Source organism: Phaseolus vulgaris, chromosome 7 (assembly GCF_051622355.1).
Source record: "Phaseolus vulgaris cultivar YP4 chromosome 7, ASM5162235v1, whole genome shotgun sequence".
NCBI classification, from domain to species: domain Eukaryota; kingdom Viridiplantae; phylum Streptophyta; class Magnoliopsida; order Fabales; family Fabaceae; genus Phaseolus; species Phaseolus vulgaris.
The window spans coordinates 7,101,087-7,123,292 of record NC_143504.1 but is presented as its reverse complement, the minus strand read 5'-3'; the positions used below and the strand labels follow the sequence as shown (position 1 = coordinate 7,123,292).

General features: G+C 31.9%; 2 protein-coding genes across 8 annotated transcripts; both read right to left on the bottom strand.

The window, feature by feature from the left end:
• Positions 1 to 1,208: 1,208 nt before the first annotated feature.
• Positions 1,209 to 7,423, bottom strand: LOC137827954 (C2H2-like zinc finger protein). Its single transcript, XM_068634338.2, has 10 exons — positions 7,283 to 7,423; positions 6,540 to 6,763; positions 6,112 to 6,248; positions 5,916 to 5,960; positions 5,779 to 5,832; positions 5,050 to 5,151; positions 4,740 to 4,943; positions 3,784 to 3,869; positions 1,943 to 2,916; positions 1,209 to 1,745 (listed from the first exon to the last, which is right to left on the bottom strand). The coding sequence occupies exons 2-10, from the start codon at positions 6,718 to 6,720 to the stop codon at positions 1,504 to 1,506; spliced, it is 2,025 nt and encodes a 674-aa protein (XP_068490439.1). The 5' UTR covers positions 6,721 to 6,763; positions 7,283 to 7,423; the 3' UTR covers positions 1,209 to 1,503.
• A 3,222-nt stretch (positions 7,424 to 10,645) lies between these two features.
• LOC137827806 (U-box domain-containing protein kinase family protein) lies at positions 10,646 to 20,389 on the bottom strand. Of its 7 annotated transcripts, none has more exons than XM_068634137.2 (10): positions 19,848 to 20,389; positions 18,308 to 18,438; positions 17,608 to 17,729; positions 16,364 to 16,468; positions 14,629 to 14,741; positions 14,380 to 14,495; positions 13,111 to 13,455; positions 12,928 to 13,041; positions 11,601 to 12,347; positions 10,646 to 11,253 (listed from the first exon to the last, which is right to left on the bottom strand). In XM_068634137.2, the coding sequence occupies exons 1-10, from the start codon at positions 20,011 to 20,013 to the stop codon at positions 11,074 to 11,076; spliced, it is 2,139 nt and encodes a 712-aa protein (XP_068490238.1). In that variant the 5' UTR covers positions 20,014 to 20,389; the 3' UTR covers positions 10,646 to 11,073. The 7 variants fall into 7 exon arrangements, with proteins under 7 accessions (XP_068490238.1, XP_068490239.1, XP_068490235.1 ...); XM_068634138.2 differs by having other exon boundaries at positions 18,308 to 18,426; XM_068634134.2 differs by having other exon boundaries at positions 12,928 to 13,455.
• Positions 20,390 to 22,206: the final 1,817 nt, after the last annotated feature.

The following is a 22,206-nucleotide window of genomic DNA, read 5'->3' as shown; positions in this document are numbered from 1 at the left end:
CATTTAAGGAGATTATTTTAAAATGTTTTTATCTAATTATAATTTTATTGTTAATTACTCATCTTAGTTTTTGATATAAAATTTTAAAAATATAGTTTTAAAATTCCATTTTTTAATTTTTTAAATATATTAATTTATAATTGGATGGATATAAATAAATTGAATTTAATAAAAAAGAATAGGATAGTCTGAATATTTTAATTAATTTTAAAAAAAATTAAATAGATTAATTTTTTTATCTGATTCATTTAAAGTAAAATTTATTTTGTACTTGACACCACCACAATGATTCAATACATCAATTAAATTGTATTTTTAATGATAATATATAAAATGCACGTGAAACAAACAATGAATGTAGAAAATAAAAAATAATTTAAAAATACTTTAATTTATTTAAATTCAACGATTAACCTAAAACCACAGTATATTTTGAGAATCAAATTGTTCATAGGGTTTAGGGTTGTCTCTTCATTATATACTACCACTGTGTACTTCAATTTTTAATTTTATAGTACTTTAAAATAAAATCTAAAGTTATAATATTATTAATTAAAAATAAAATAAAATATTTATTTTTATTGTTTACAGAAAGGATAATACATTAAATAATTATCAAAATATGAGTCCATTAGCCATTATAAGTTGGCCATATTTCTTCACAACTAGTTTTGGTAAAAAAAAAATTGATATGAAATTAAATGGTATAAAATCAGTGCAAAATTGCACCATTCTGATAAAATTTTCCCCACGGGTTGTCATCCCTCAAGTGTAATCAAATTTCTACTACGTTTTGGAGTCAATATTAAGAACTAAGCTTGAGGTTGAGAGATCATTTGCTGATTGGAGTCAATATTAAGAACTAAGCTTGAGGTTGAGAGATCATTTGCTGATCCGGAGTATTTTTTAACTAAAAAATCAACAAGTGTTTTCTCTGAAATAATTATTGCAGAAAATGAAATGGAGACCTGGAAAAGATTATATAATTGTTAAATACGCCACTAAAAACAGCATAAAACAGGAACAACGGAGAAAGAAAGTGGCATGGCAAAAAATTGTGGTGCTCTGCATTATATCAGAGCAATAGAACTATTGAGACATTTATACCTTTTTAGTAAACAAGTAAGCCTACCACGAGACAAACCGCTTGCTAAACCAATTTTTGGCCAGTGAGACAAGTTTGTAACTTGTTTTGTAAGTGATAACCATAAAAACAAAGAGGATGCATTTTTATAATAATAACCAGACAAATTTATTACACAAAATTTTGGTAAAAAATGCCACAAGAAAAAAATAAACTTAATGCACAATCCCCTATTATGCCTTCATTTGAAGGAAAAGGACGGAATATAAAAAAGACCTTCAGGCAAAACCTACCTCCAATTTTTTGACAGAAGACCATCGATAAAACTGGAACCTCTGCTAATAAATTAATTGGCGAGAAGTCAATCTATGCATATCTGTCATAATTAAATAACCCAATTTCTTCTTTATCTCTTACTACTAGGCTGCTGCTTTTTGTTTGGGAATGTACTTTATCTTCATTCCTTTTTCAGGCTTCGTTTTAGGTTTAGACCTTGCTACTCCAGAGGTTGCAGGCAATCGGTTCTCTGTACATCTGTCCGCGTCAGAAGATAGATAAGCTGCTGCTAGTTCACAATCCTGTACCGGCTGTTCTCCACGAGGCTCAGAATCAGGTGTGAAAACCAACTTTACATGGTTTGACGAGATAGCTTCTTTCCATCCTGTATCACAATTTTGAATTAAATAAAATTAAGACCAAGCCCAACCCCTTAGAGTCTGTTTGAATATAAAGCTAGAAGAGCTTTTTAAGAAATTCTCAACTGCAAAAAGTTCAATAGCTCTCAAATGTACTTCTAGCTTATATACAAACAGATTCTTAATCACACTAGTAAAATGAAGAATATAATGAAGAGATTACTTTGTGCAAGAAAGGATTTTGCAGCATGGCTGGATAGACGTAAGCTTTCCAAATCTACTTTTGCCACATTATGGGAAAAATTGTCCCCAAAATCAATATCACTACCCTCTACACTACACAACCTTAAACTACTTTGACCAGACGAATTTTCATCAAATTTTCCATGAATAACATCAGCTTCTGTCCCACCATTTTGAAGTGGAAATGGGTCTTTAGTTCCATGCTGGCTAACAGGCCTCCAAAGCTTAACTGTTAAACGACCATTGCTTCCTGGTTTCTCCTGAGCAGTATTCAGCTTGGACAGATTCCCTGCCAAGCAGTCCCGCTGGGGTGCCACAAAATTACCTCCAGAATTGCAGCAATTTCCCAGACTAACTGATACAGATCCTATCAAAACTTCGTGATTTTTAACTTTGTCTGGTTCTTTCAGCAGTTTGGCTTTTAGAACCACACCATTAGTTTCTGCTTTAGGTTTTCGACTCCAAACCTTACTGCCATTAACTATAGGAGCTACCCTAAGATCATGACTGGTTCTATGTTTTTGAATAACTCCAACCTTCGACGGTTGAGAATTCTGGCCTGCATTCAAACCATTGGCTCTAGCCCATTGTGATTTTGGTAGCCCTTGCCATCGGGCAGGCATTGTGCCCCGGCGATTATGTCCTTGTAGTGTCTGCCGCTCTGTATACTGATCAGTGTCACAATCATAACCTGACAGTGTATCGCCTTCTATAACTTCATTAGTGTCTTGGTAGTGAGAAGTTACATGTGGCGGAGGAGAATGATCAGCAAATATATCTGGATTATGTTCATCAAAGTCACATGTACCCAGAGATGCTTCTCCTGGTGATACATCCTCTCCTGCGCTGCTTATGTTCCCTTTAGTTTCCGTGTCGTCTTCAATTTGTTCCTTTGCCTTGTGTTCTTTCTGTCTGAGCTTTTTCTGGCGTTTCCTCTCTAAGATATCAGCTTTTCTATAAATAGAGAGAGAAAATAAATAAAGAACCTATTCATAATAACTAGTTATAATAGAATACATCTGGCCCAACATATCTAGTACCTTATTATTTGCCTTTGCTATATAAACAACTTAAAGAGCAAACACTAACTTAGTTTATTTATTATAGATCATTAGAAGTAGCAGAAGTCGTTCGAAAATTCAGACAAAACTAAAGAAAGAGACATATGTCAATTATAAGTCTATTCTGGTATCTAGAACTATTTATAAAGCCTGATAGTGGACCATGGGTAAACCAAGAGGAAATTGTTGCATTATGATGTTCTGTCAGTGCAGTGAGTATATTAAAGTTTCGCTAAAATTACACATAACTCATGCTGAGTGAACATAACAAACACCAGTATCTTTCATAGAACATGATCCTTGTTTATCAATTGAGAATTGTTTCTCTCGTGACACAAGGGCCTATCAAACCAAGTTAGGTTCTTTTGCTACTGTTTTTCATACGCATTGATTCAGTGATTATATAAATTTCCTGCTTTTAGCTATTAAAGAAAGGGTAATTCTCAGCCTCCACTTTAAATACTAAATTTCATCCAATTGAGTTGCTTTCCTTGTAAAGGAGGACAATAAATTTTTTAAATAGAGGCAAATAAATTGACGATTAAACCGTGCTTTAAATGAAAGGCAACAAAACAAACACTTCAATATTTGCCATTCCTTGAGAATCTAAAAATTGAAATAAAAATCAAGAACCGCTCAGCGAAGACGCAGGCAGACCAACAAGACCTGATACCAATAAAAGGCACTATAACAAGGGAAGGAACAGGGAAAACATGCCAAAATTGATTCAAGGACAAACTGGTTATAGCACTAAATGTACCTTTTCTGAGCAGCTTCTTCCTCTTCCACAAGCAGCTTTTGGCATCTCAATGCTTCAGCATCCTTGTCGGCAAGCCAAGCCTTCACCTATGTGAAATGAAATTCATATTTCATCATTATTGTAACTAAGAAAATAAAATATCATATTTCGTCATTACTGTAACTAAGAACTAGTAAAGAAAGGTTATAATAAAATCAGGTCAGATTTAGGTGAATGTACATGCAAGAGATGCCATGAATTTTGGTTTCACTGGCATATTGTTTTCAAAAAGCATCATAAATCAAGCTATGTGCTGAGTCAAATCTTTGACAAGATTAAAACTTTATAAATTTTTTGGCATAACAGAATACCAAAATGTTGTTTCATATTATGATATTACTTATCCTTTTAAACTCTTCTACAGCCTCTTTGTGTAATTGTGAAAAAATGGACTGCTGTGTTACATGTATACTCTTTGACTCATGTAAACTGTCAACAATGATTGAAGCACAGACTGTTGTGTAATTCTAACCAGTATTTTAGATCCTTTCCATCACTAAAATATGGATTGTGTTGAACAACTTTACTTGGGAAAAAGCCAAATAGAAGAGTTATCACGAGAAGTGATTTTATACACTAAATCTGATTGAATAATTACAGTTTTGTTCATAGTTAACTTTTGCTATAAATGAAGCATGCATTTGAACAAACTAAGGTATTTGTCAATAACCAAAACTCCTAAAACCTTAAGCCATTTGGCAAAGAAGGCTCTTGCATGGCTTTATGTCATTACCATCATACAATACTATGCCATTGAATGAAACCAACAACAAACAGGCCTAGACACCCACAAAATCACATAAGTGCCAACTACTAATCTTTACAGAAAAAAGGGAAATGTGGGAAAAACCACATGAGAAAGAGGAAGAGAAGTTTAAAGGTAAACAGAACAGATTCTTAAGTTCGTAAAAAATTACCAGTTTCTGCTCTAGCAAGAAACTTGTGCAAGCAACAAGGTTTTTTTGTTCAAGACCAATCTTTCCAGCCTCTCCATCAAAAACATATCTTTGCATTGACACTGCTGATCCAACCAAAAATGTTTTTTCACTAGAATCATCTAGGATACTGAACAACTCTTGGGAAGATATGGGAAAACTAGAAGGCCTGGATTGAACAATATTCTGCAAAAAAAATATAGATAGGCTATGTTAATATACCAAAGGAATGTACCAGCAAAAAATAGCCAGAATGAATAACTGATAAGCAAGATCATGTAATGTTTCTTACCAAAAGGGCAGAACCAGCCCTCAGATAATACTGTGGAAGAGAAGAAAATCCTTGTTTTCTAAGAGTTGTCAAAGCTTCTAAAATTGAAGACCCTGGAACTTCCTGGAATGCATTTTGAAATGGCGAAGAAAAAAGAATAAAAGAAACTTTGATAAATTCAGGGAAAAATGAAAACAACAAGAGCTGAAAAGAAGACAGCCATAAGAGACTAGTGTGTCATTGTATTTGTAGCTCTGTTTCTTATCCATTAAGCCTACAAAAAATAGTGTTGTCTGCAATCAACTATCAATATAAAAAATACATAACTAATGATATTTCCAGACAAGAACAGAGAATAGGCTTAAGAAATTATATTCACATTTGAGAAGGCACCTACAACCTTTTTAAAAACGCAGGAAAGTTCCTAACCAATATATAATCAAAAGAACTTTTATCAGTAAAAAAAATACAGCACACTGAACAAGAGTCTAAGTGGAAGAGTAAATTTATGAAAGGATTTCATGTCTAGAAAATCTTAAAATATGGCAAACCAACAAGAGTTTATCTTAATTGAGGTGAAAATGTGAAATGGATGGAGAAACTCATATCACTCAGCTGCCCACATTTTCATTTCGGTCAATCATAGCTTAACATATTTGGCATATCACCAGTACACAATAAGGCAAATCCCATTAAAATAACATTGCATAAAAATAAATTAGTCTATAGTAAGGAGCAAAAAGATATTACCTCCAGCATCACATTCTTGAATGAAACAACTTCCTTTGCCTCTTCTACGGAGAGCTACACATATTATTGAAAAATCAGCATGCATAAAACAGTATGTATTCTACATATAACTGAAATTCACAATGATCAAAGGTTACCTTATCCCAAAATGCCCCTAAAAGTTCCCTATTCTTTTTAGAATCCTACAATGTGTAAGAAGCATTAGGAAAAAGTGAGGAAGACTTGGAAAAGAAAGATAAAAAAACAAAATAATCTCAAGGGGGAAAAAGCATGAACTACAAGCATCCATTGTGTTAGATATTTGCTTCCACTTATTATAAATACAAAGATAACCTTATCAAGCTTTTTCAATCGGTGCTGCACACGTATATGTCTTCTATAGTTAATGGGAGAACAAAATTCTCGAGAACACTTGTTGCACTTTTGTAGCTGAACCTTCACAGGAGAGAGCAAAGGCCACCCTGGAAGTTCTGGAAAATGGATGAAAGGTTTTATCATAATGTCAAGGTTTAAATCAATAGCATAAACAAGCTCAAAATCTACACATTTGCATACTATTCAGCTAGCCTGAGATTGGTCACGGCACAAAGGCAATACAGTCTAGCAATTATAAAATTTCTGTTCTATTTTCTCTCTTTTTATTGACTTTTATGTTTTATTGTAGAAGGATTGCTGGCATATCACATGACTTGCATATAACAACAGGTTGCATATAAATGCCTCTAAAATGAACCCTTAATTCTCAAAATATAAGCAAATACCTTGCTGATCTAAAGCATGAAGTAATTGAATCCACTGTACTGGGCTGTCACCGGCCCTAGGAAAGGAAAGCAAAGGTTCTTTTCCGATTGCTTGTCTGAATATTGTATCTAAAGAATCATTTCCATCATCTGTTTTTGTGAAACCAGTTGTGCCTGAGGCCGGGAGTTTTGCAACTGGCATCTATTCAGACAAAAATCTTACCAAGAAATTTTCCTAGATTGCACTGCAGAAAGTACAAAATCATACATGTAACCATGGGAACAAATTTAAATTCAAAGGAACCAATAAAAATAAAGACATAACATATTCCAGACCAATGCCAAGGTAATAAAAAAATTGTCACGTCATATAAAATAGGTCATATAAAATAGAACCCCGAATCCCTCAACACATTAGATCGGTGAGAAACATAAAAACATTTTGAAACTAACAACTAACAAGAGCACAATAGATCGATGTAAAATCTACACTACAACCTTGTTCGGCGACTCCATTATCAAAGAGACTTATATAATTGCATTATCGATTAATAAGCATTCACCCGACCTAACACAATCTATCATGAACACGATCTATCATAAACATAAGCGACCGCCGTATACAACCTTCATTCTCATCGACTAAGGAAGCGACACTGAAAGGCGAAATTACTTTCCCAAAAAACTGTAATATAATGAATTGAAAGAACGTGATCTAAGATCGGGAGTGAGAAAATTAAGTGGAGTGACAGCAGATCACGTACCAGGGAGGAAGAGATCGCTGAGAGGCCGAACGGATTCTCTTGTGACGATCCGAGGCAGAAACGTAACAACTGCGAAGGGATTGAGAGAGTGTTTGGATTTGGATGAAAGAAAATCGTGAGAGAAAACGCGAGAAAATAGCTATGAGAGAGAACTCTCTCTGTGTTGCAGGCTGCAGTTGTAGTAGGGCGAAAGAAAAACGTTGCTAACAAGAAACAACTTCAAAAACATAAAAAAAAAAAGGAAATTAATAAAATTAATAAAAACAAATAATAAAATATATCGAATTAATTAATTACTCGTTCACTTTTTTTTCACCGCTAAGATTTTTACTGACGCTCTCCCATGGCGCGTGAAAGAAACGTGGTACGGAATTGTGGTTCGGTTTTACAGTCACAGCAGAACCAACCACTTACATTCCGAGGAAGGAGTGAGTGAGTGCACGTGCCTGTTTGCGGGAGTGCACGTGGTTAACAGGTAAACGTGGGTGTCTTTTTAGTCATTTCATGATGGAATTAAACAGCAACAACATAACGTAGAAAGAGTTTGGGCTTGACCTTGTCCACTCCAAAAGCAGTTTCTATTTGGGTATCGTATCCTCCTATTCGGATGTTGATGTAACTTGACCATCAAAATTATAAACTTCAAATCAATAACATCATATTGCTAATTAATATTATTTTTCCTTAATACTATTTTACGGATTTAAGTAAGAATAAAATATATTCCATAAATTGCATTACAATTTTATTCAGAATTAATTATAAACTTTTATGACATTGACTACAATATTTAATTTTCTTAGTCTTCAATCTTCATGATAGATAATAAGATGTTTGTGACTTGGTGCAATTTTGGTTTAAAACACATTTGAATTAAAGATGAAGTTTATGATTAGTTTGCTTAATTTGAACGTAGTATATTATTTAAATTAAATTAAATCAATTTTTTTGGGTTGATTTCGATAAATGTTTACTGTTTTTTAATTTTCTAATTCTAAGTTTTTCATTTAAAAATATTTAATTTTCATCTTTTTAAATCAAATTATAATAAAAATTTGTCTCTTAAAAATTAGTACATTTTTCTTGTAATATGTTGAATATTGATATTTAATTTGTTAGTGTTATTCTTGAAGATTATGCTTCTCTATATCAACAAAAATAATGTAATAATCTAAAACAAAGTAAATTGATAAAATCTGTATTTTGGGGTTTTGGGCATTTTTATTATTGGGCTTTAAGTTCTTTTTTGTTTTATGTTTGATGAATATGTTTTTTTTACAGTGTATTTTTTACAGAGAATTAATTAAAACACATTTTCTTTCTTCTATCTTCTTTTATCTGGATTTTTCTACACTTTTCTTTTCTGTTCATATTTGTTCATCTTCTTGATCACTACTATTCTCAATTGCACAATCATGTGTGGATTCTTTAAAGATAATGATTATGCAAGTTCTCTTCAACAATTTTGCAACATGATTTTACACAATCTTAAAATGACTACTCTATATTTTGCATGTTTACGTGGATGAAATTAGACCATAATTATTCTTATGTTAACAATGTATAATTGATATTGAGTTTCTTATTCAAACTAAAAGCATTGATTATCTCCGATATTTCTTAAGCTTGGAAATTACTAAATCCAACAAGTATATTTCCTTGAAAGAGAATGTATTTTATCTTTACTCAATGATATTGGTTTCTTAGGTACCAAACCAATTATACTATTTATGAATATCAATTTAAATCTCGACCTTAATTATGGTGACCCTGTCGAGGATCCATAAATATATAGAAGATTAATTGAAATAATTTAAAGGTTAAACATTACCTTTACAATTAGTTCACAGGTTAAGTCAATGAAGAATCCATTGATCTCACATTTAACTACAGTTCATCATTGTGACTAGTCACTACAAAAATTAATTTTAATTAATGCAGGTGAATCAAATAATGAGTTTGACCAATCATTTGTATTTTGAGAAGAGTGCAAATTAGAAATAAATGAAAGTTGAACTTTGAGGATTGAAATGAGTTAAATTTGATAAACCGGTTCATTCTAACTTGTCACTACAAAAATAATTTTAATTAATGCACATGAATCAAATAGTGAGTTTGACTAATTATATCATTTGATTGTATAATCCGAATCTTGATAATTGTTTATCTAAATCTGACTAATTGTATCATTTATATTTGACTAATTTGTCATATAAATTCAACTAATTGTATCATCTGAATCTGACTAATTATATTATTTGAGTCTAACTAATGGTTATCCCATCAACTATGTCATATATATTTGTATCATATGTTATACATAATTTATTGTTTAATAATTATTTTTACTTCATTTGTTTCTCGTATACCATCTATGTTTTATAAAATAATTGAGAGAAATTAAACATAATCTTATGGAGTTTCCGTGATCTTGGTACAACCACAAATATCCATATTACTAGGTCTAGTGTTATTTTTACTATAACCACCTCTATGGATGTAAATCCATTTTATACCATGACAATGGATTAAATTTTATGAAAATAATATATTTAAGATAATGAATTTTGCATATATATAATATAATTTTATGTGATAGATTTTGATGTAATGAAAATTTAAATATATGAATGACAGTCCTTCAATTATTGCTTGAAAGGAAACAATTAAAGAAATATTTTGAAGAAATTTTCAAGAAATTTACGTCTATCATTTATCTATCATTTAGTATCGATAAGTTTTGTAGTGTTGTCTATCATCCATCGTATTGATAAGTTTGGTAGTGTTTTTTTTATGATTAATATATGTAAGATAAGTTTTGTATCCAGGATAAAAATTACAGTTACTTAAACTTAAAATCTAATTTGAATCTAAATTTTAACATTAATTTATATTTTGAACACTTTCACATGAGCTTAGTTTATTCAACATGAATCCAAAAATGTACTTCATCTTAATCGCAGATCACTTCCACCACAATCAATTAAAGATAGATATCATGTATGTTTGTTTGAAACAAAAAAAGAACTACCATCTCTAAAATGAGAAGGTATATTTTAAATAATAATTACAGTTAATTATTTATTAAAAAATGAAGGGTTAAAACTCATGGTAAAATCAAATGCATAAACTAAAACTATTTCCAACATCCTCTACTATGCATTTCCTTCAATTTAAAGGAACCAAATTCAAATTTACTGTCAGAACAGTTAGAAGTATATCGAGAAAAGTTTAATAAATTAAATACAATTGTTGTATTTTATTAAATACTTGGAAAAATTATCAATCACATTTCTGGTGTTTAAAAAGGAAATTATTTCAATTAAAACAATCTCATTTCTTTTAATGATTAGGGCAAATATATAAAAGGCGGTGAAGTCAAATATTATGTTTGATTTGACTAGTTTACACATTAATCCTTCAGTTTTGGAGAACTTTAAATTGTAATAAATAAAAATAAACAAGGTTTCTTATTTACATAATCATCCCTCGTTTCAGAAAGCTCTCAATCAAGGGAAAGGTTTAATTAAAAAATTCCCTTGCCCTCTATTTCCCTCCCTTTTCCACCCCCAACTTGCTATTAAAGATATCAGTACATGAAACTTTATAAAGTGAAGTTTCTAAAATGAGTAAGTAAGGGTGTATTTGGATCTTAAAATGCATTATGATTTTAACTCATTAAAATTCAAGTGTAAATACACCCTTACTGGCTCACCTTGGATTTTAAATTTTACGAGGTAAGTGTGATTTATACCAGTGTAATATGTGCAAGTATAATGGACAGTGAAGGTTTACTGTTGCTGCCACTCCAGAATTGCATTATGTAGAGCATAGTTAGGTACTAAATCCGTGTGATCAAGCTTGAGGTTTGTCATGGGGGAAGTGTCGTGGCCACTATTCAACCACCCTCTTATTGCCTCTGCTTCATACGTAAAGCCATCTGCAGCTATGTATGGATCTTCCATTACTTCCTGTAAAACCAAAAGGTAACCTTTATGATTATCACAAACAGGAAAGCAATCCCACGGAAATCAAATGTTTTAATTTGTGATTGCAATAATTCGCATATGCTATTACAGATGCTAATTAGTAAGAGGAGGAGGTGGCGGAGAAAAGAAACCAGACCCCTTAATTGCTTATGAAAACTTAATGTTAAAGCTGCACAACAAATCTGAGCCTGAATTTTGATAGAATTCAACTAGAGTTGAGGGCAATTATAGAATAAGATTAAGTTATAAGGGTCAATAATCTATCCTGAAGTTAAAAAAGACAAGCATTTCTTTCATAAAAATGCATTTGGATAAATTATGATCTTCACCTGGACAATGGGGCAGACAAAATGTGAAGGAACACGATGAAGCTTCTTGGAAATCAAATATGATTTGTCAATGCGAGTAGCTTTGAATGGTTCAAGAACACTCCAAATTTCTGACACAAGGTCTGGCCTGTTCAACCAACTCTTTTCACAACACCTCAATGCTAAATATGCCAGCAGTTCAGTTTGATAAAGTGGCCATTCACCAGCTGAAAGGTCCAAGACTGCTTTAAGGTTTTCCTTTTCCAATGCACACTTCATATCCCTAACTAACCCCAAAAGTGGTCTTCCAGTTAGAAGCTGTAACAATATGACTCCAAATGAATATACATCTGATTCTGGTGTAAACTTGCCACTGACAAAATACTCTGGATCCACATACGCCAAACGTTCATTTGGGTTGTTACACACTGTGCTTGCATCAGCTGAATGCAAACTTTGCTGGACTAAACTAGGAATGCCCAAGTCACTCAGTTTGGCAACGAAGTTAGCATCAAGGAGAACCTTACTAGGTTTCAAATTCCCATGGATAATACAAGGCTTGCTGGAGTGAATGAAGATTAGAGCTGAGCATATATCTGTAGCAACGGATATTCGAATTTGCCATGGAAGCGGATTCTTTTCTTTGCGGGCAAGGTGGCTTTCAAGGCTGCCATTGTTTATATACTCATACACAAGTGACCTAGACTCTGCACAGCTTCCAATTAGTGTTAACAAGTTTGGATGTCTTACCCTGCTCAAGACCTCTACCTGAAATTTAACCAATAATATAGCCAGACAAAAAGATAAAAAATTGTGAGTTCCTCATGGACACACAACCTGACAGAATCATTCAGTCAAGCCTTTTTGGATTAATACCTCAATATAATTTAATTTCATAGATGCTTGAAGATCAGAAGCTTGGAATTATAATGTGTGTGCGTATATACATATATATTAATCTGATAACGGGAACCAATTGGACCAAACTATAAAGTGAAAATAAAATAGAACTCTGGACTCTGAAGACTTATAACTGATTTATGAAAAAAGAGAAGAAAAAAAAGTCATAGAAGCACCATGTTGATAACTCCTTTCGCTCAAAAATACATCAAACTATCCAAAAATCTGTAGATATTGAATCAGGTAGAATAATTTATGAAGTGTTCCTGTTGTGCCATAGGATAATATATATGGTGAAACTCTTCAAAAAATGGTAAAGATGACAAGTATTAACCATGTAAAGCGCATAACTATTCTGAATCATTTTGTCGGAGGGGCGTAATGAGCATATTTTGTAGTCTAATTTCAGACTTCCAAGTAGACACTATAGAAGAGAATATGAGAGTACCTGATGTTGGAACTCTGATAGTCTCTCACGACCATAAGAGGGTAACATTTTTATGGCAACATGCATGTTGCGAAGCAGTCCCTTGTAAACACTTCCATACCTTCCCTCTCCAATCTTCCAAGACGGATCAAAATCATGAGTTGCCTCATTGATCTCCAAGAAAGAAAATGCAGGGAATTCTACCTGATAAGAGAAGGAAGTATCTGCTTCACCAAATTTTCTGAGCACTTGGACTTCCCTAGCTGCATTTGCATGCTCTATTCTAAGCCTATCTCTCTTTTCCCTGAAACTTATCAAGAGGTCCACAGCTGATATGATCTTCTCCTCAAACTCTGTTGCCGTACACTGGGACTCAGAAATTTGGTTTATAAGTGCAGAACTTTGGTCTTTGACCATTTGCAATTCTTCAAATATTTCATCCTGCTGATTCTTCATTTTCTGTACTTCTTGCTTTGACGTCGCCAATTGTTCTTCAACTTCTTTTCTTCTTCTTATTTCCGTAGCACACCGGCTTTCGAATGCTTCATCCTGTCAAAAATGCAAGTTGAAACTAGTTTCAGAAGAAAAACGGGAATCACTTTAGTTCATCAATAATCAGACAGCAATTCATGCAAACATATATTATACATATCTATCTATACGAACAAGTATATCAATTGGCTGCATTAAGCTGACTATTCTATTTATCTGATACTTGGGCTTTCATGTTAACCTGAAGTGTAATATACATAAAGTAATGATGACAAGGGATGCAGGTGATGAAGGCATTGTGCCTGACAGTCTAACCTAATTAAATAGTAAATAGTCCAAAAGATCTTACTACATTGAAATTCAAGTATAAAGTCAAGATTGATATAAAAAAAAACTGAAAACAGTAGGGTAATTATCTTTTTCTTTTTTAAAATAATAAAACTTATACTCCAAATAGTAACCAAGGTTCAAAATTTGAGAAACAAACCAGAGAGACCATTAGAAGAAAAAAAAATCAATTTTTATATTTAAGCAATGAAAAATTACGTTTGTCATAAATCTTGATAGTACTATTTTCTATTTTCCATCTCTTTAATGTCTCTTCATACCCTTCTTGGTTTCATGCTCTTGGCATCTGTGGTGGTGTACCATTTTATTTTGCTTGCATGTTCCCTTTCTTCTAATTCCACCAGTAAGAAAGAATCAAGAAGAATTCTAAATTTACGAATTAGTTTAAACCAGATGGTAGATGCAAGTCTCTAGATTGAAATGAATATATTTTAGAATAAGAGACAATACCAAACTTGCAAAATCCCTCGGATACACTCTGATCTTATTCACAAGAAATCATAACTTTCAAGTGTTGACTCAGGAACAAAAGTTCTCTTACAGTCCTACCAGGAGTTGTAACACACCAGAAAGTGTAAAGTATGAAAACAAAAACTTTTACACCAAGGTTAAAGGAGAACAATCACCTCTCACCTCATGAAACATCAAATCTGCCAACTTTGACCTGTCCATGACCTTATTAAAGGACCATTTGGTACTTAAGGAACGGTGGGAACTGATACTTTGGATTTCTTTCATATCATCAGAATCTGCAGAAACCTGTCACAAGTTATTCCCTTGACAGTCCTTACAGAAAATGATAAATGGCCATATCTGAAAAAAACGTATGCTTTTTTATAAAATTGACAAGAAACATAGAAAAGAAACATCTAAAAAGAATACCTAAATATTTCAATGCATCAGGATTCAATTCCGATTTAGTCTTTTCTGTATTTGAATTGAGCACCAACAATGCAGGTCCACTCTCAATGTCAGAAGTATGCTTACTATATACCCTGATTTAATTTGACCATTTCAGAAAAAGTGGAAGATACAAAACATATTATCAGCTAAATGAGTTGTTACGCCAATATTACAGAATATGATAAAAAAATCTAAGTGATATACAATTCTTTTTGTAAGTGTTAACAGAATAAAAATATTGTTTTCTTCTTTAGCTATTTCTGTCCACCAAAGCATCACCTGTCACTTTCTAACCTCCTATCACAAGGGTAGTTATTTATTTTATTCTATGTTCTTCAACACTTATTGAGCATAACTCACTTTTTTCAATATATAACAGCAAAGCCTCATCCCACTCGGTGAGGTTAGCTAAATAGATTACACAACAATGACATTTAACTTGGTTAAAAACCAAAGCTTCAAGAATCACAATTTTTTGGCACTAACATAAAAATAGAATCAATCTAAATTTATTACATAACATTTTTTATGAATGAATATATAAAAAATACACAACTAGATTTAAAGGGCGTTTTGTAGATCATCTTAATAATGATTTATTAAATTATTAATCTGAAACTAATGCATACTTCATATATAAAAGCTATCATTAAAATCTAATATACTCTTCATATGTAAGACTATACCAACTAAATGACTAAATACTGACAACAGTTAAATTCTTCTAAAAGTTGAGCTACAGATGGGCATTTACCAATCAAAAGTCATCCCCCAGCCCAGCATGGACAAACTTATAAATCTTGGAAAAAATAGCAATAAGTAATGAACATTGGATTTTTTACGAATGATCAAATTTAAAAGATCTGATTGTGAGACTTCTTAAATAATAGTGTGATGGTCTTCTGCCTTTTAAGTGATTCTTCAAATTTGATCAGTTATGGAATGTTCAATGATCACGATTCACCCTCATATTTTCAGACTTTTCAGTAAAATAGTTGAAAAAACAGATAGACAAGGAAAAAGATTGCTTGATAGTGCTGTTCACTTGATTACAAACAAAAAATGAGGGAATTATCTTTTCAAGGGTTTTCCTTTTTAACAGTCCTAAGCCTTGTTATCAAATGATAAAATGACCTCATACCGTCCTACTATTTATGTTAACTGCAATTCTGTAACTGACTACTTTTGACCAACTATAACTACTTTTCTTTATTTGCTTTTATTCTTCTATTGTGGGCGCTGTTATGAAGAGACCACAGAAAAAGAAATATCCTATTTCATTACCACCCATTGTTGGTGGCATATGAATCTCGGAACTCCGATATGGAAAATCCATGCTCAGTCATTGGGGTTTCCCCTGCAAACCATCACATCCATTTTACCTCTACAATTCTTGTGACCAAAGCGTCTTAGAAATCTCTCCCTCAAATTATCCTCAATCAACCTATCACCTTACTTCCTTACCTTTACCTGTAATGTGTCATTTTCCTTGCCTATTATTTCTTAGTTTCAAATCATAAAACCATTCATCAATAAAGAATTGCAGTCAAACCAAATTTGAATGAATATATTGTTTCTAGACAGCCTAACCGTCCATATCATAAACTGCTCTAAAGATATTGACAAAGACAGTTGTGCAGCCCACCTAAGATCAACATAAGGCATTAGAATCATGTCATTGCAGTACAAATATAATTTTCATTTACATATTTACCTAGTACATATGAGGTTGCCCTTGCAAATGAACCAAATATTACAGGATAGCAATGCTTGTTCACGTATAAAATTAGCCTTCTCTGAATCTTGCTTTGCCAGTTTGCTGCAATTCCGACCACTATAGTTTAGTAATGATACAAAAGATGCAAAATAACACAGCCCTAACTTAGAATAGAAAGCAAACTCATGAAGTAATTTTTCATTTAACCAATAGGCATTTTATTTGGATCACACAGTGCTTCACGCTTTTACATAGTACATATATTATAAACTTTGTTGAACACTATGCAAGTTCGGTTCAGTTCTCTTGTTAATATCCTCAAGCCAAGTGGTACTTTCTATTCATAGTTATTTTTAATACCACTGACCCAACATGAATATCAATGTATTATGGTTCGTATTAAGGTAGAAACTTTCTAAAAAAAGGAAAATCTCATCAACGAATCATAGTTGTCAAATATCTAGGCATATCTGAAATGAAAAACCCCTATAAAAAACTATATACAGAATGGTTGAACATTAGAAGGAACCCCTAAACACAATGCCACAATCATATCCCAAAGAAAGTTCAGGAGATATAACCATGAAGATAGAGTTGTCTAGACCAATTATATTTTCGCTCTTTAAGCAGTTCCAGTTTTACAGCACAAGTATCCAGTGACTTCAATAGGATAAGAAAAAAGGAAATTAATAAGCATCGAAGCAGCGATACTTTTATTTTCTTCATGTATCATTTGATACTGATACTCTTGGGCACTTCATTGACAAATATTGATGAAGTATCCAAGCCATTAGAGAAAGTTATGGAAATCTAATATAGCTACATGAGACATAGAATGTGTAACAAAATCATAGAAGCATTGTATCTTGATAAACCAAAAAATGGAAATTGTCCTCTGTATGGATGGTCTCAAAAGGGAATAAGATTGATACTATTCATATTCATAGACAATACGAAGTGATTTATGATACGAATGATTTATAACTTTTATTTTGTTTATAGCAATGTGCAAGAAGTATTTTCTCAATTTGAATTTTCAAAATTGCAATTTTATATTCCTCGTGTTTTATGAACTTTTATACATATCTAGATATGTATCTTACATGTCCTATATATATTTAGATTGATGTATATTTAGATTAATAATATTGTCATATCAGATGTGTATTGTATCTTATACACATATTGTGTTTGTGCATCATTGCTCAAAATTAAAAGCAACTGATGTTTGGAATTGATACCCCATGTTATATTCATCTGCTGCTGCTCCCACTACAAGCCATCTAATACTGTGTTGAGCAATAGCTTTTGTGATCCCTTTCTCAATATCATCCATCTCAATCAACAATTTACAGGCCCGTACCTATGCACACATGCCATAATGTAAACAATCTGGATTTCTTCAAGAAATAGCTATAAACATAACAAGGATCTTCGTTATTACTACTTTGAACTGTTTAAATATAATTAAAATCCAAAGTTCATTGCATACTTCGGAGAAGGTAGTCATTACTTTATTGTGATATCTAGTTGCTCTTAAGATAAAGGGAAAAGTTCAATTTACCCCTTCAACTTGTGTCATCGCAATCCCTACAAATTTAGAGAGATTGTTATGTTTTTTAAGGACCAAAGAGAAGTTGAACCCAAGGTAGAGAAGGTGAATCGAACTTTCCCATTGAAAATTTTGGTAAAAACATGTGAGCATGACAATATTAGTTGATCATTGATAGAAAATTATGGACTGACAAAATGTGCACTTTAGAATGTTTACCGCATTTCTCATTTTGAAGTTAACAGAGGAGTAAATGCACATGTGAATTGAATTTCTTATTTACTAAAATAAATACAAGTGTAAAAAATATTCAGCGTAAAATATAGACTACATATTCAGTGTAAAAAAAATTTATTGACAGAAATGAAGAAATACGAAAAAGATAATACCCCTGCAGGAACCAGTGTAAGAATGTATTGGTCTAGAAGTTCATGCACTGTTTGATTTCCCTGGTCCTGGAATGCCTGGACTGGAAGGTCTTTCGGTTCATACCCAGAGAGATTCCTGTCTGTTGAACATGCTTAAAAAAAACATGTTCATAGTTTGTTAAATATTACCAAACTATCAGATAAAACCTACTCTACCTAGTATAATATAGCCAGAATAAGATCAGTATTTGCTAGAGAAGTTATATACCAAAAATACAAGTCAGTACCAAACTAGACCACATAATTTTCTCTCTATTTTTTCTCACTGTTAAATTTTTAAGCCAGGGAGTTATGCTCCACTATATTTAACATCACAGCTGATTTGATGACAAAAAACAAGTCTCTAAGATTCAACAAATCTTCAATCCTTAAGCAATAACTGCAAAAAAGTTCATTATTTTTCATAAGCATATTTTTTCACTGACGTTTTCATCAATCAAGCTTGTTCTAGAGAGCAAATGAGTTTAGTTATTCATGAATTATCCAAAACAGAATGGTTGATCAAGCTCCTTTTTCAATAATAAGCAACACAAAAGATTGGCTATAAGTTCAATCTAGTCATATAAATGAGTCAACTCTCAAGTTTTATAAGCTTAAAATTAAAAGTTCGTGAACACCTGGTGAAAGTATGCAAGTGTGTGTGCGACACAAAAAAGTAAATTTTAGATAAGAGGGTTCGAAGATAATGATAATTTACATATTTGTATCACTTACTAAATTGTAATTTTATTTAGAGAATTATAAGTACTTGCATTGTCACAGATCTTTTACTATCTCATCCTATGTTTACTTCATGAATGCCCACAATGTAGTTTAAAAATTCTTCAAGACAAAGTCCCGTAAAGGAAAAAAAAAGTTATAAATGAGTTAAACAACAGACCAAACTTTATATTTTTAAACAAACCAAGCCCAAACCTTAAATTTGGCTAATTTAAACCAATGAAACAAGCTTAAGGTTCATGTTTACATTCGCAAGTCAAACCTAAGCTTTAAGTCATCAGCTGACTCGCTTTAGACTCAATTACGCTCTTCTTACCCTTGTTCTTTTAAACCTTGATACACTTGTTGTCACAAATCAAACATCATCCCAATCACCAAATTACTAAACAGTTTCCCCAATTATAGCTTTATTCATTTCATCAATTACTAGCAGTAAATGCAAAACGACACAATCCAATATTTTCCTTTTCATCTTCACCCTCAAATCCAAGATTTCAATTCAGCATTATCAGTCTTCCTTCCTCAGAAAGCCCTTTTTCAATAGATAGAATACACACATAATAACCAACCCAAAAAGTCAATCCCAAACTAGCAACCATTCAAACCCAACAACCAAATTAAACCAACAATTAACCAATCCAGCAATCAATTTCCACTAAAACATCATGCATTCGTCAAAACGTTTGATGAACAGAAAACAACCACAAGAAGCAGCTTTATTTATAATAAAAAAGAGAATTGACGTTTTCTATTTAAAAGGCATAATCGAGGAGAAACTCACAGAACGAATTGAGGGAGTAAGGTCGGTGAATATGAAGAAGACAAACATTCTTGCCAGAGAAATTCTTAACCGTCCAATGCAACAGTTGATGCGTCTTTTCCGCGTTCTTTCCCACTGCCACATACACTGTGTCAGTGTCCGCGTCTTCCACCACGATGCTACCCATCGGATCCGAACCAACCAAATTGCAGCGAATCGGTGCGAGAACGGCGCTCGGCGGAATCTTTCCGAGTTGCGGAGACTCAGCGATTCACAAGAGGAAGAAGAAGATAGCGAAAATAGAAGAGAGGGAGAAGGAAGAATCAACAACAGCAGTGTGAAAGTTGAAGTCAAGTAGAAGCAATTGATTTTTATGGCATCAACGCTTAAAAAAGTTGTTTTCTTCTCTTCTGAGTGGGCCCCGTGGGATAAGCGTTGGTGAACCGTAGAGGTGATGGAGTACCACATCGGATATGAAAATTTGCTCGAAATTGTTTCGATTGGAACTATTTTTTTACAAGTTAAAATCTATATTTAAGTTCAAGAAATAAAAAATTTATACAAAGAAACTTTTATAAATTAATTTTAATATTTTTATTTTGCAAATCTTTAAGAAGAAAAACTCATGAGATCATTTTTTAAAAAACTCAATTTATGAGCAGAACGGGTACAGCAACTTAATAGAAAAATCATTATATGATAGAATTAATAAAAAAAACTTGCATAGGACCAATAATAGTGTGAGAAACAAGACAAAATAACTGTTGGGTAGCATAATAAGGTTTCCATGCATGTCTCTTTCATCTCGTAACAAATTGCAGAACAATTCATTATAACTATAAATAATAATGCAAACTTCAAACATCTCAACAACTGAATCGAGATGCAAAAATTTAAACTATTGATTTGTATTTTCATTGAACAGGTGTTTTACAACATCTTTAAAACAAACATCTTATGAAAGTTTACCATCAATAAAACTACTGTTTTATATGATTTTTCTCCAAAAAAAATCTTTGAAATTGAAACAAAAATACTTGTACATATGATTTTTTAAATTTTTTTAAAAACTCATATATATATATATATATATATGTATGTATATATATAGTATGGAAATGAAGTTGTCAACGGAGGGTTTATTTAATAAAAAGATATAAAAATAAAACTTTTAATTAGAATTTTTTTCATGAAAAATTACACACCAGAACAAGTTTTGAGAGGGTTAAAGAAAGGAAAGAAGGGAATAAAATAGAAGTTGCATTGTCGTCATTTTTGCTGTGATGGGTGATTATGATTCTTCTTCTAAATTATTGGTTTGCAATTATGACAACTATTATAACTAAGTATATATCTATATTTTTTATTTTGAGAAAAAGAATATAATTTTAATCAATATATTTTTTAAAGTATAAATTGTAAACCTTATAACTGCTCCTTTGACTTGTTCCTTAAAAATTTAGATCTTTGTTGGGAATAAAACATAATTTTCATCAAAATACCTATGATTTACTTGGACCAAAGTATTATTGGATGCGGAAAAATTGGAAATGGACACTTGACCAATTTATATGCATTTAAATGAATAAATTGTTTTTTTTTTTGTTTTTTTTTATACACTAGATAGTAAAATCAGATTAAAAACTGTTGACTAGGACTAAGAACAACTAAGATTGTTCATTAAGGCGTATTTGAAATAGTTTAGTAAAAGCTACAGTACAAAATGGACCAGGCCTAATAATAAAAGAAAAGGTCATTAACAGTTACATTCATTTTTAAACTAAATTTAAAGCAAAATCTATTCAAATAGGTTAAGTTGACTCATTTTTTATTTTAAAATATCTATCTTCATTTTTTAAATAAAAAGAGGTAATTTTGGTTATATATTTTTAATATATAAAGAAATCGTTCAATTTTTTTTTCGTATCTCTCTCATATTACTTAACAAAAATCTCAGATAATATTATTGATGTCATTAGCATAACTATTTTTGTAATTATCATGCTCATCTTCATGGTTATTGATTATTGCGGTTTTCAATAATAACTCCCGTAGCATGTTGTTGACATTTTTTCAAATCCAAATTTAGCTTTAAGAATAAGAATTGAAACTAGTTAAGGCTAATAAGAACTGGTTCAGTTTAAATTCAACTAAAGTCTCACATGAATCAAAATTGTTGACACGACCCTAACTTTTATTTATTGCTCGTCGGAATAGTACAATTTTACACCCAGACGAATTACAGGAATCAAGAGCAAAAGAGTATAACAAATATAATTTATACCTAGCAATTCTCATTATAACCTTTTTTTATATGTATATAAATTTTTGCTTATTCTATCTTTATTTAATATATTTTATTTTATTAATATAATGGATT

Excerpts from the sequence above, each read along its gene's own strand:
- LOC137827806 (XM_068634134.2), bottom strand. The coding sequence starts at position 20,013 with ATGGGTAGCATCGTGGTGGAAGACGCGGACACTGACACAGTGTATGTG. Across the intron at positions 12,348-12,927 it reads TATCAGAGTTCCAACATCAG|GTAGAGGTCTTGAGCAGGGT; the intron begins GTACTCTCATAT and ends GTTAAATTTCAG. Across the intron at positions 11,254-11,600 it reads TTGTCTGCCCCATTGTCCAG|GAAGTAATGGAAGATCCATA; the intron begins GTGAAGATCATA and ends TTGGTTTTACAG.
- LOC137827954 (XM_068634338.2), bottom strand. The coding sequence starts at position 6,720 with ATGCCAGTTGCAAAACTCCCGGCCTCAGGCACAACTGGTTTCACAAAA. Across the intron at positions 2,917-3,783 it reads GAAGAAGCTGCTCAGAAAAG|AAAAGCTGATATCTTAGAGA; the intron begins GTACATTTAGTG and ends CTCTATTTATAG. Across the intron at positions 1,746-1,942 it reads AAAATCCTTTCTTGCACAAA|GATGGAAAGAAGCTATCTCG; the intron begins GTAATCTCTTCA and ends ATTGTGATACAG.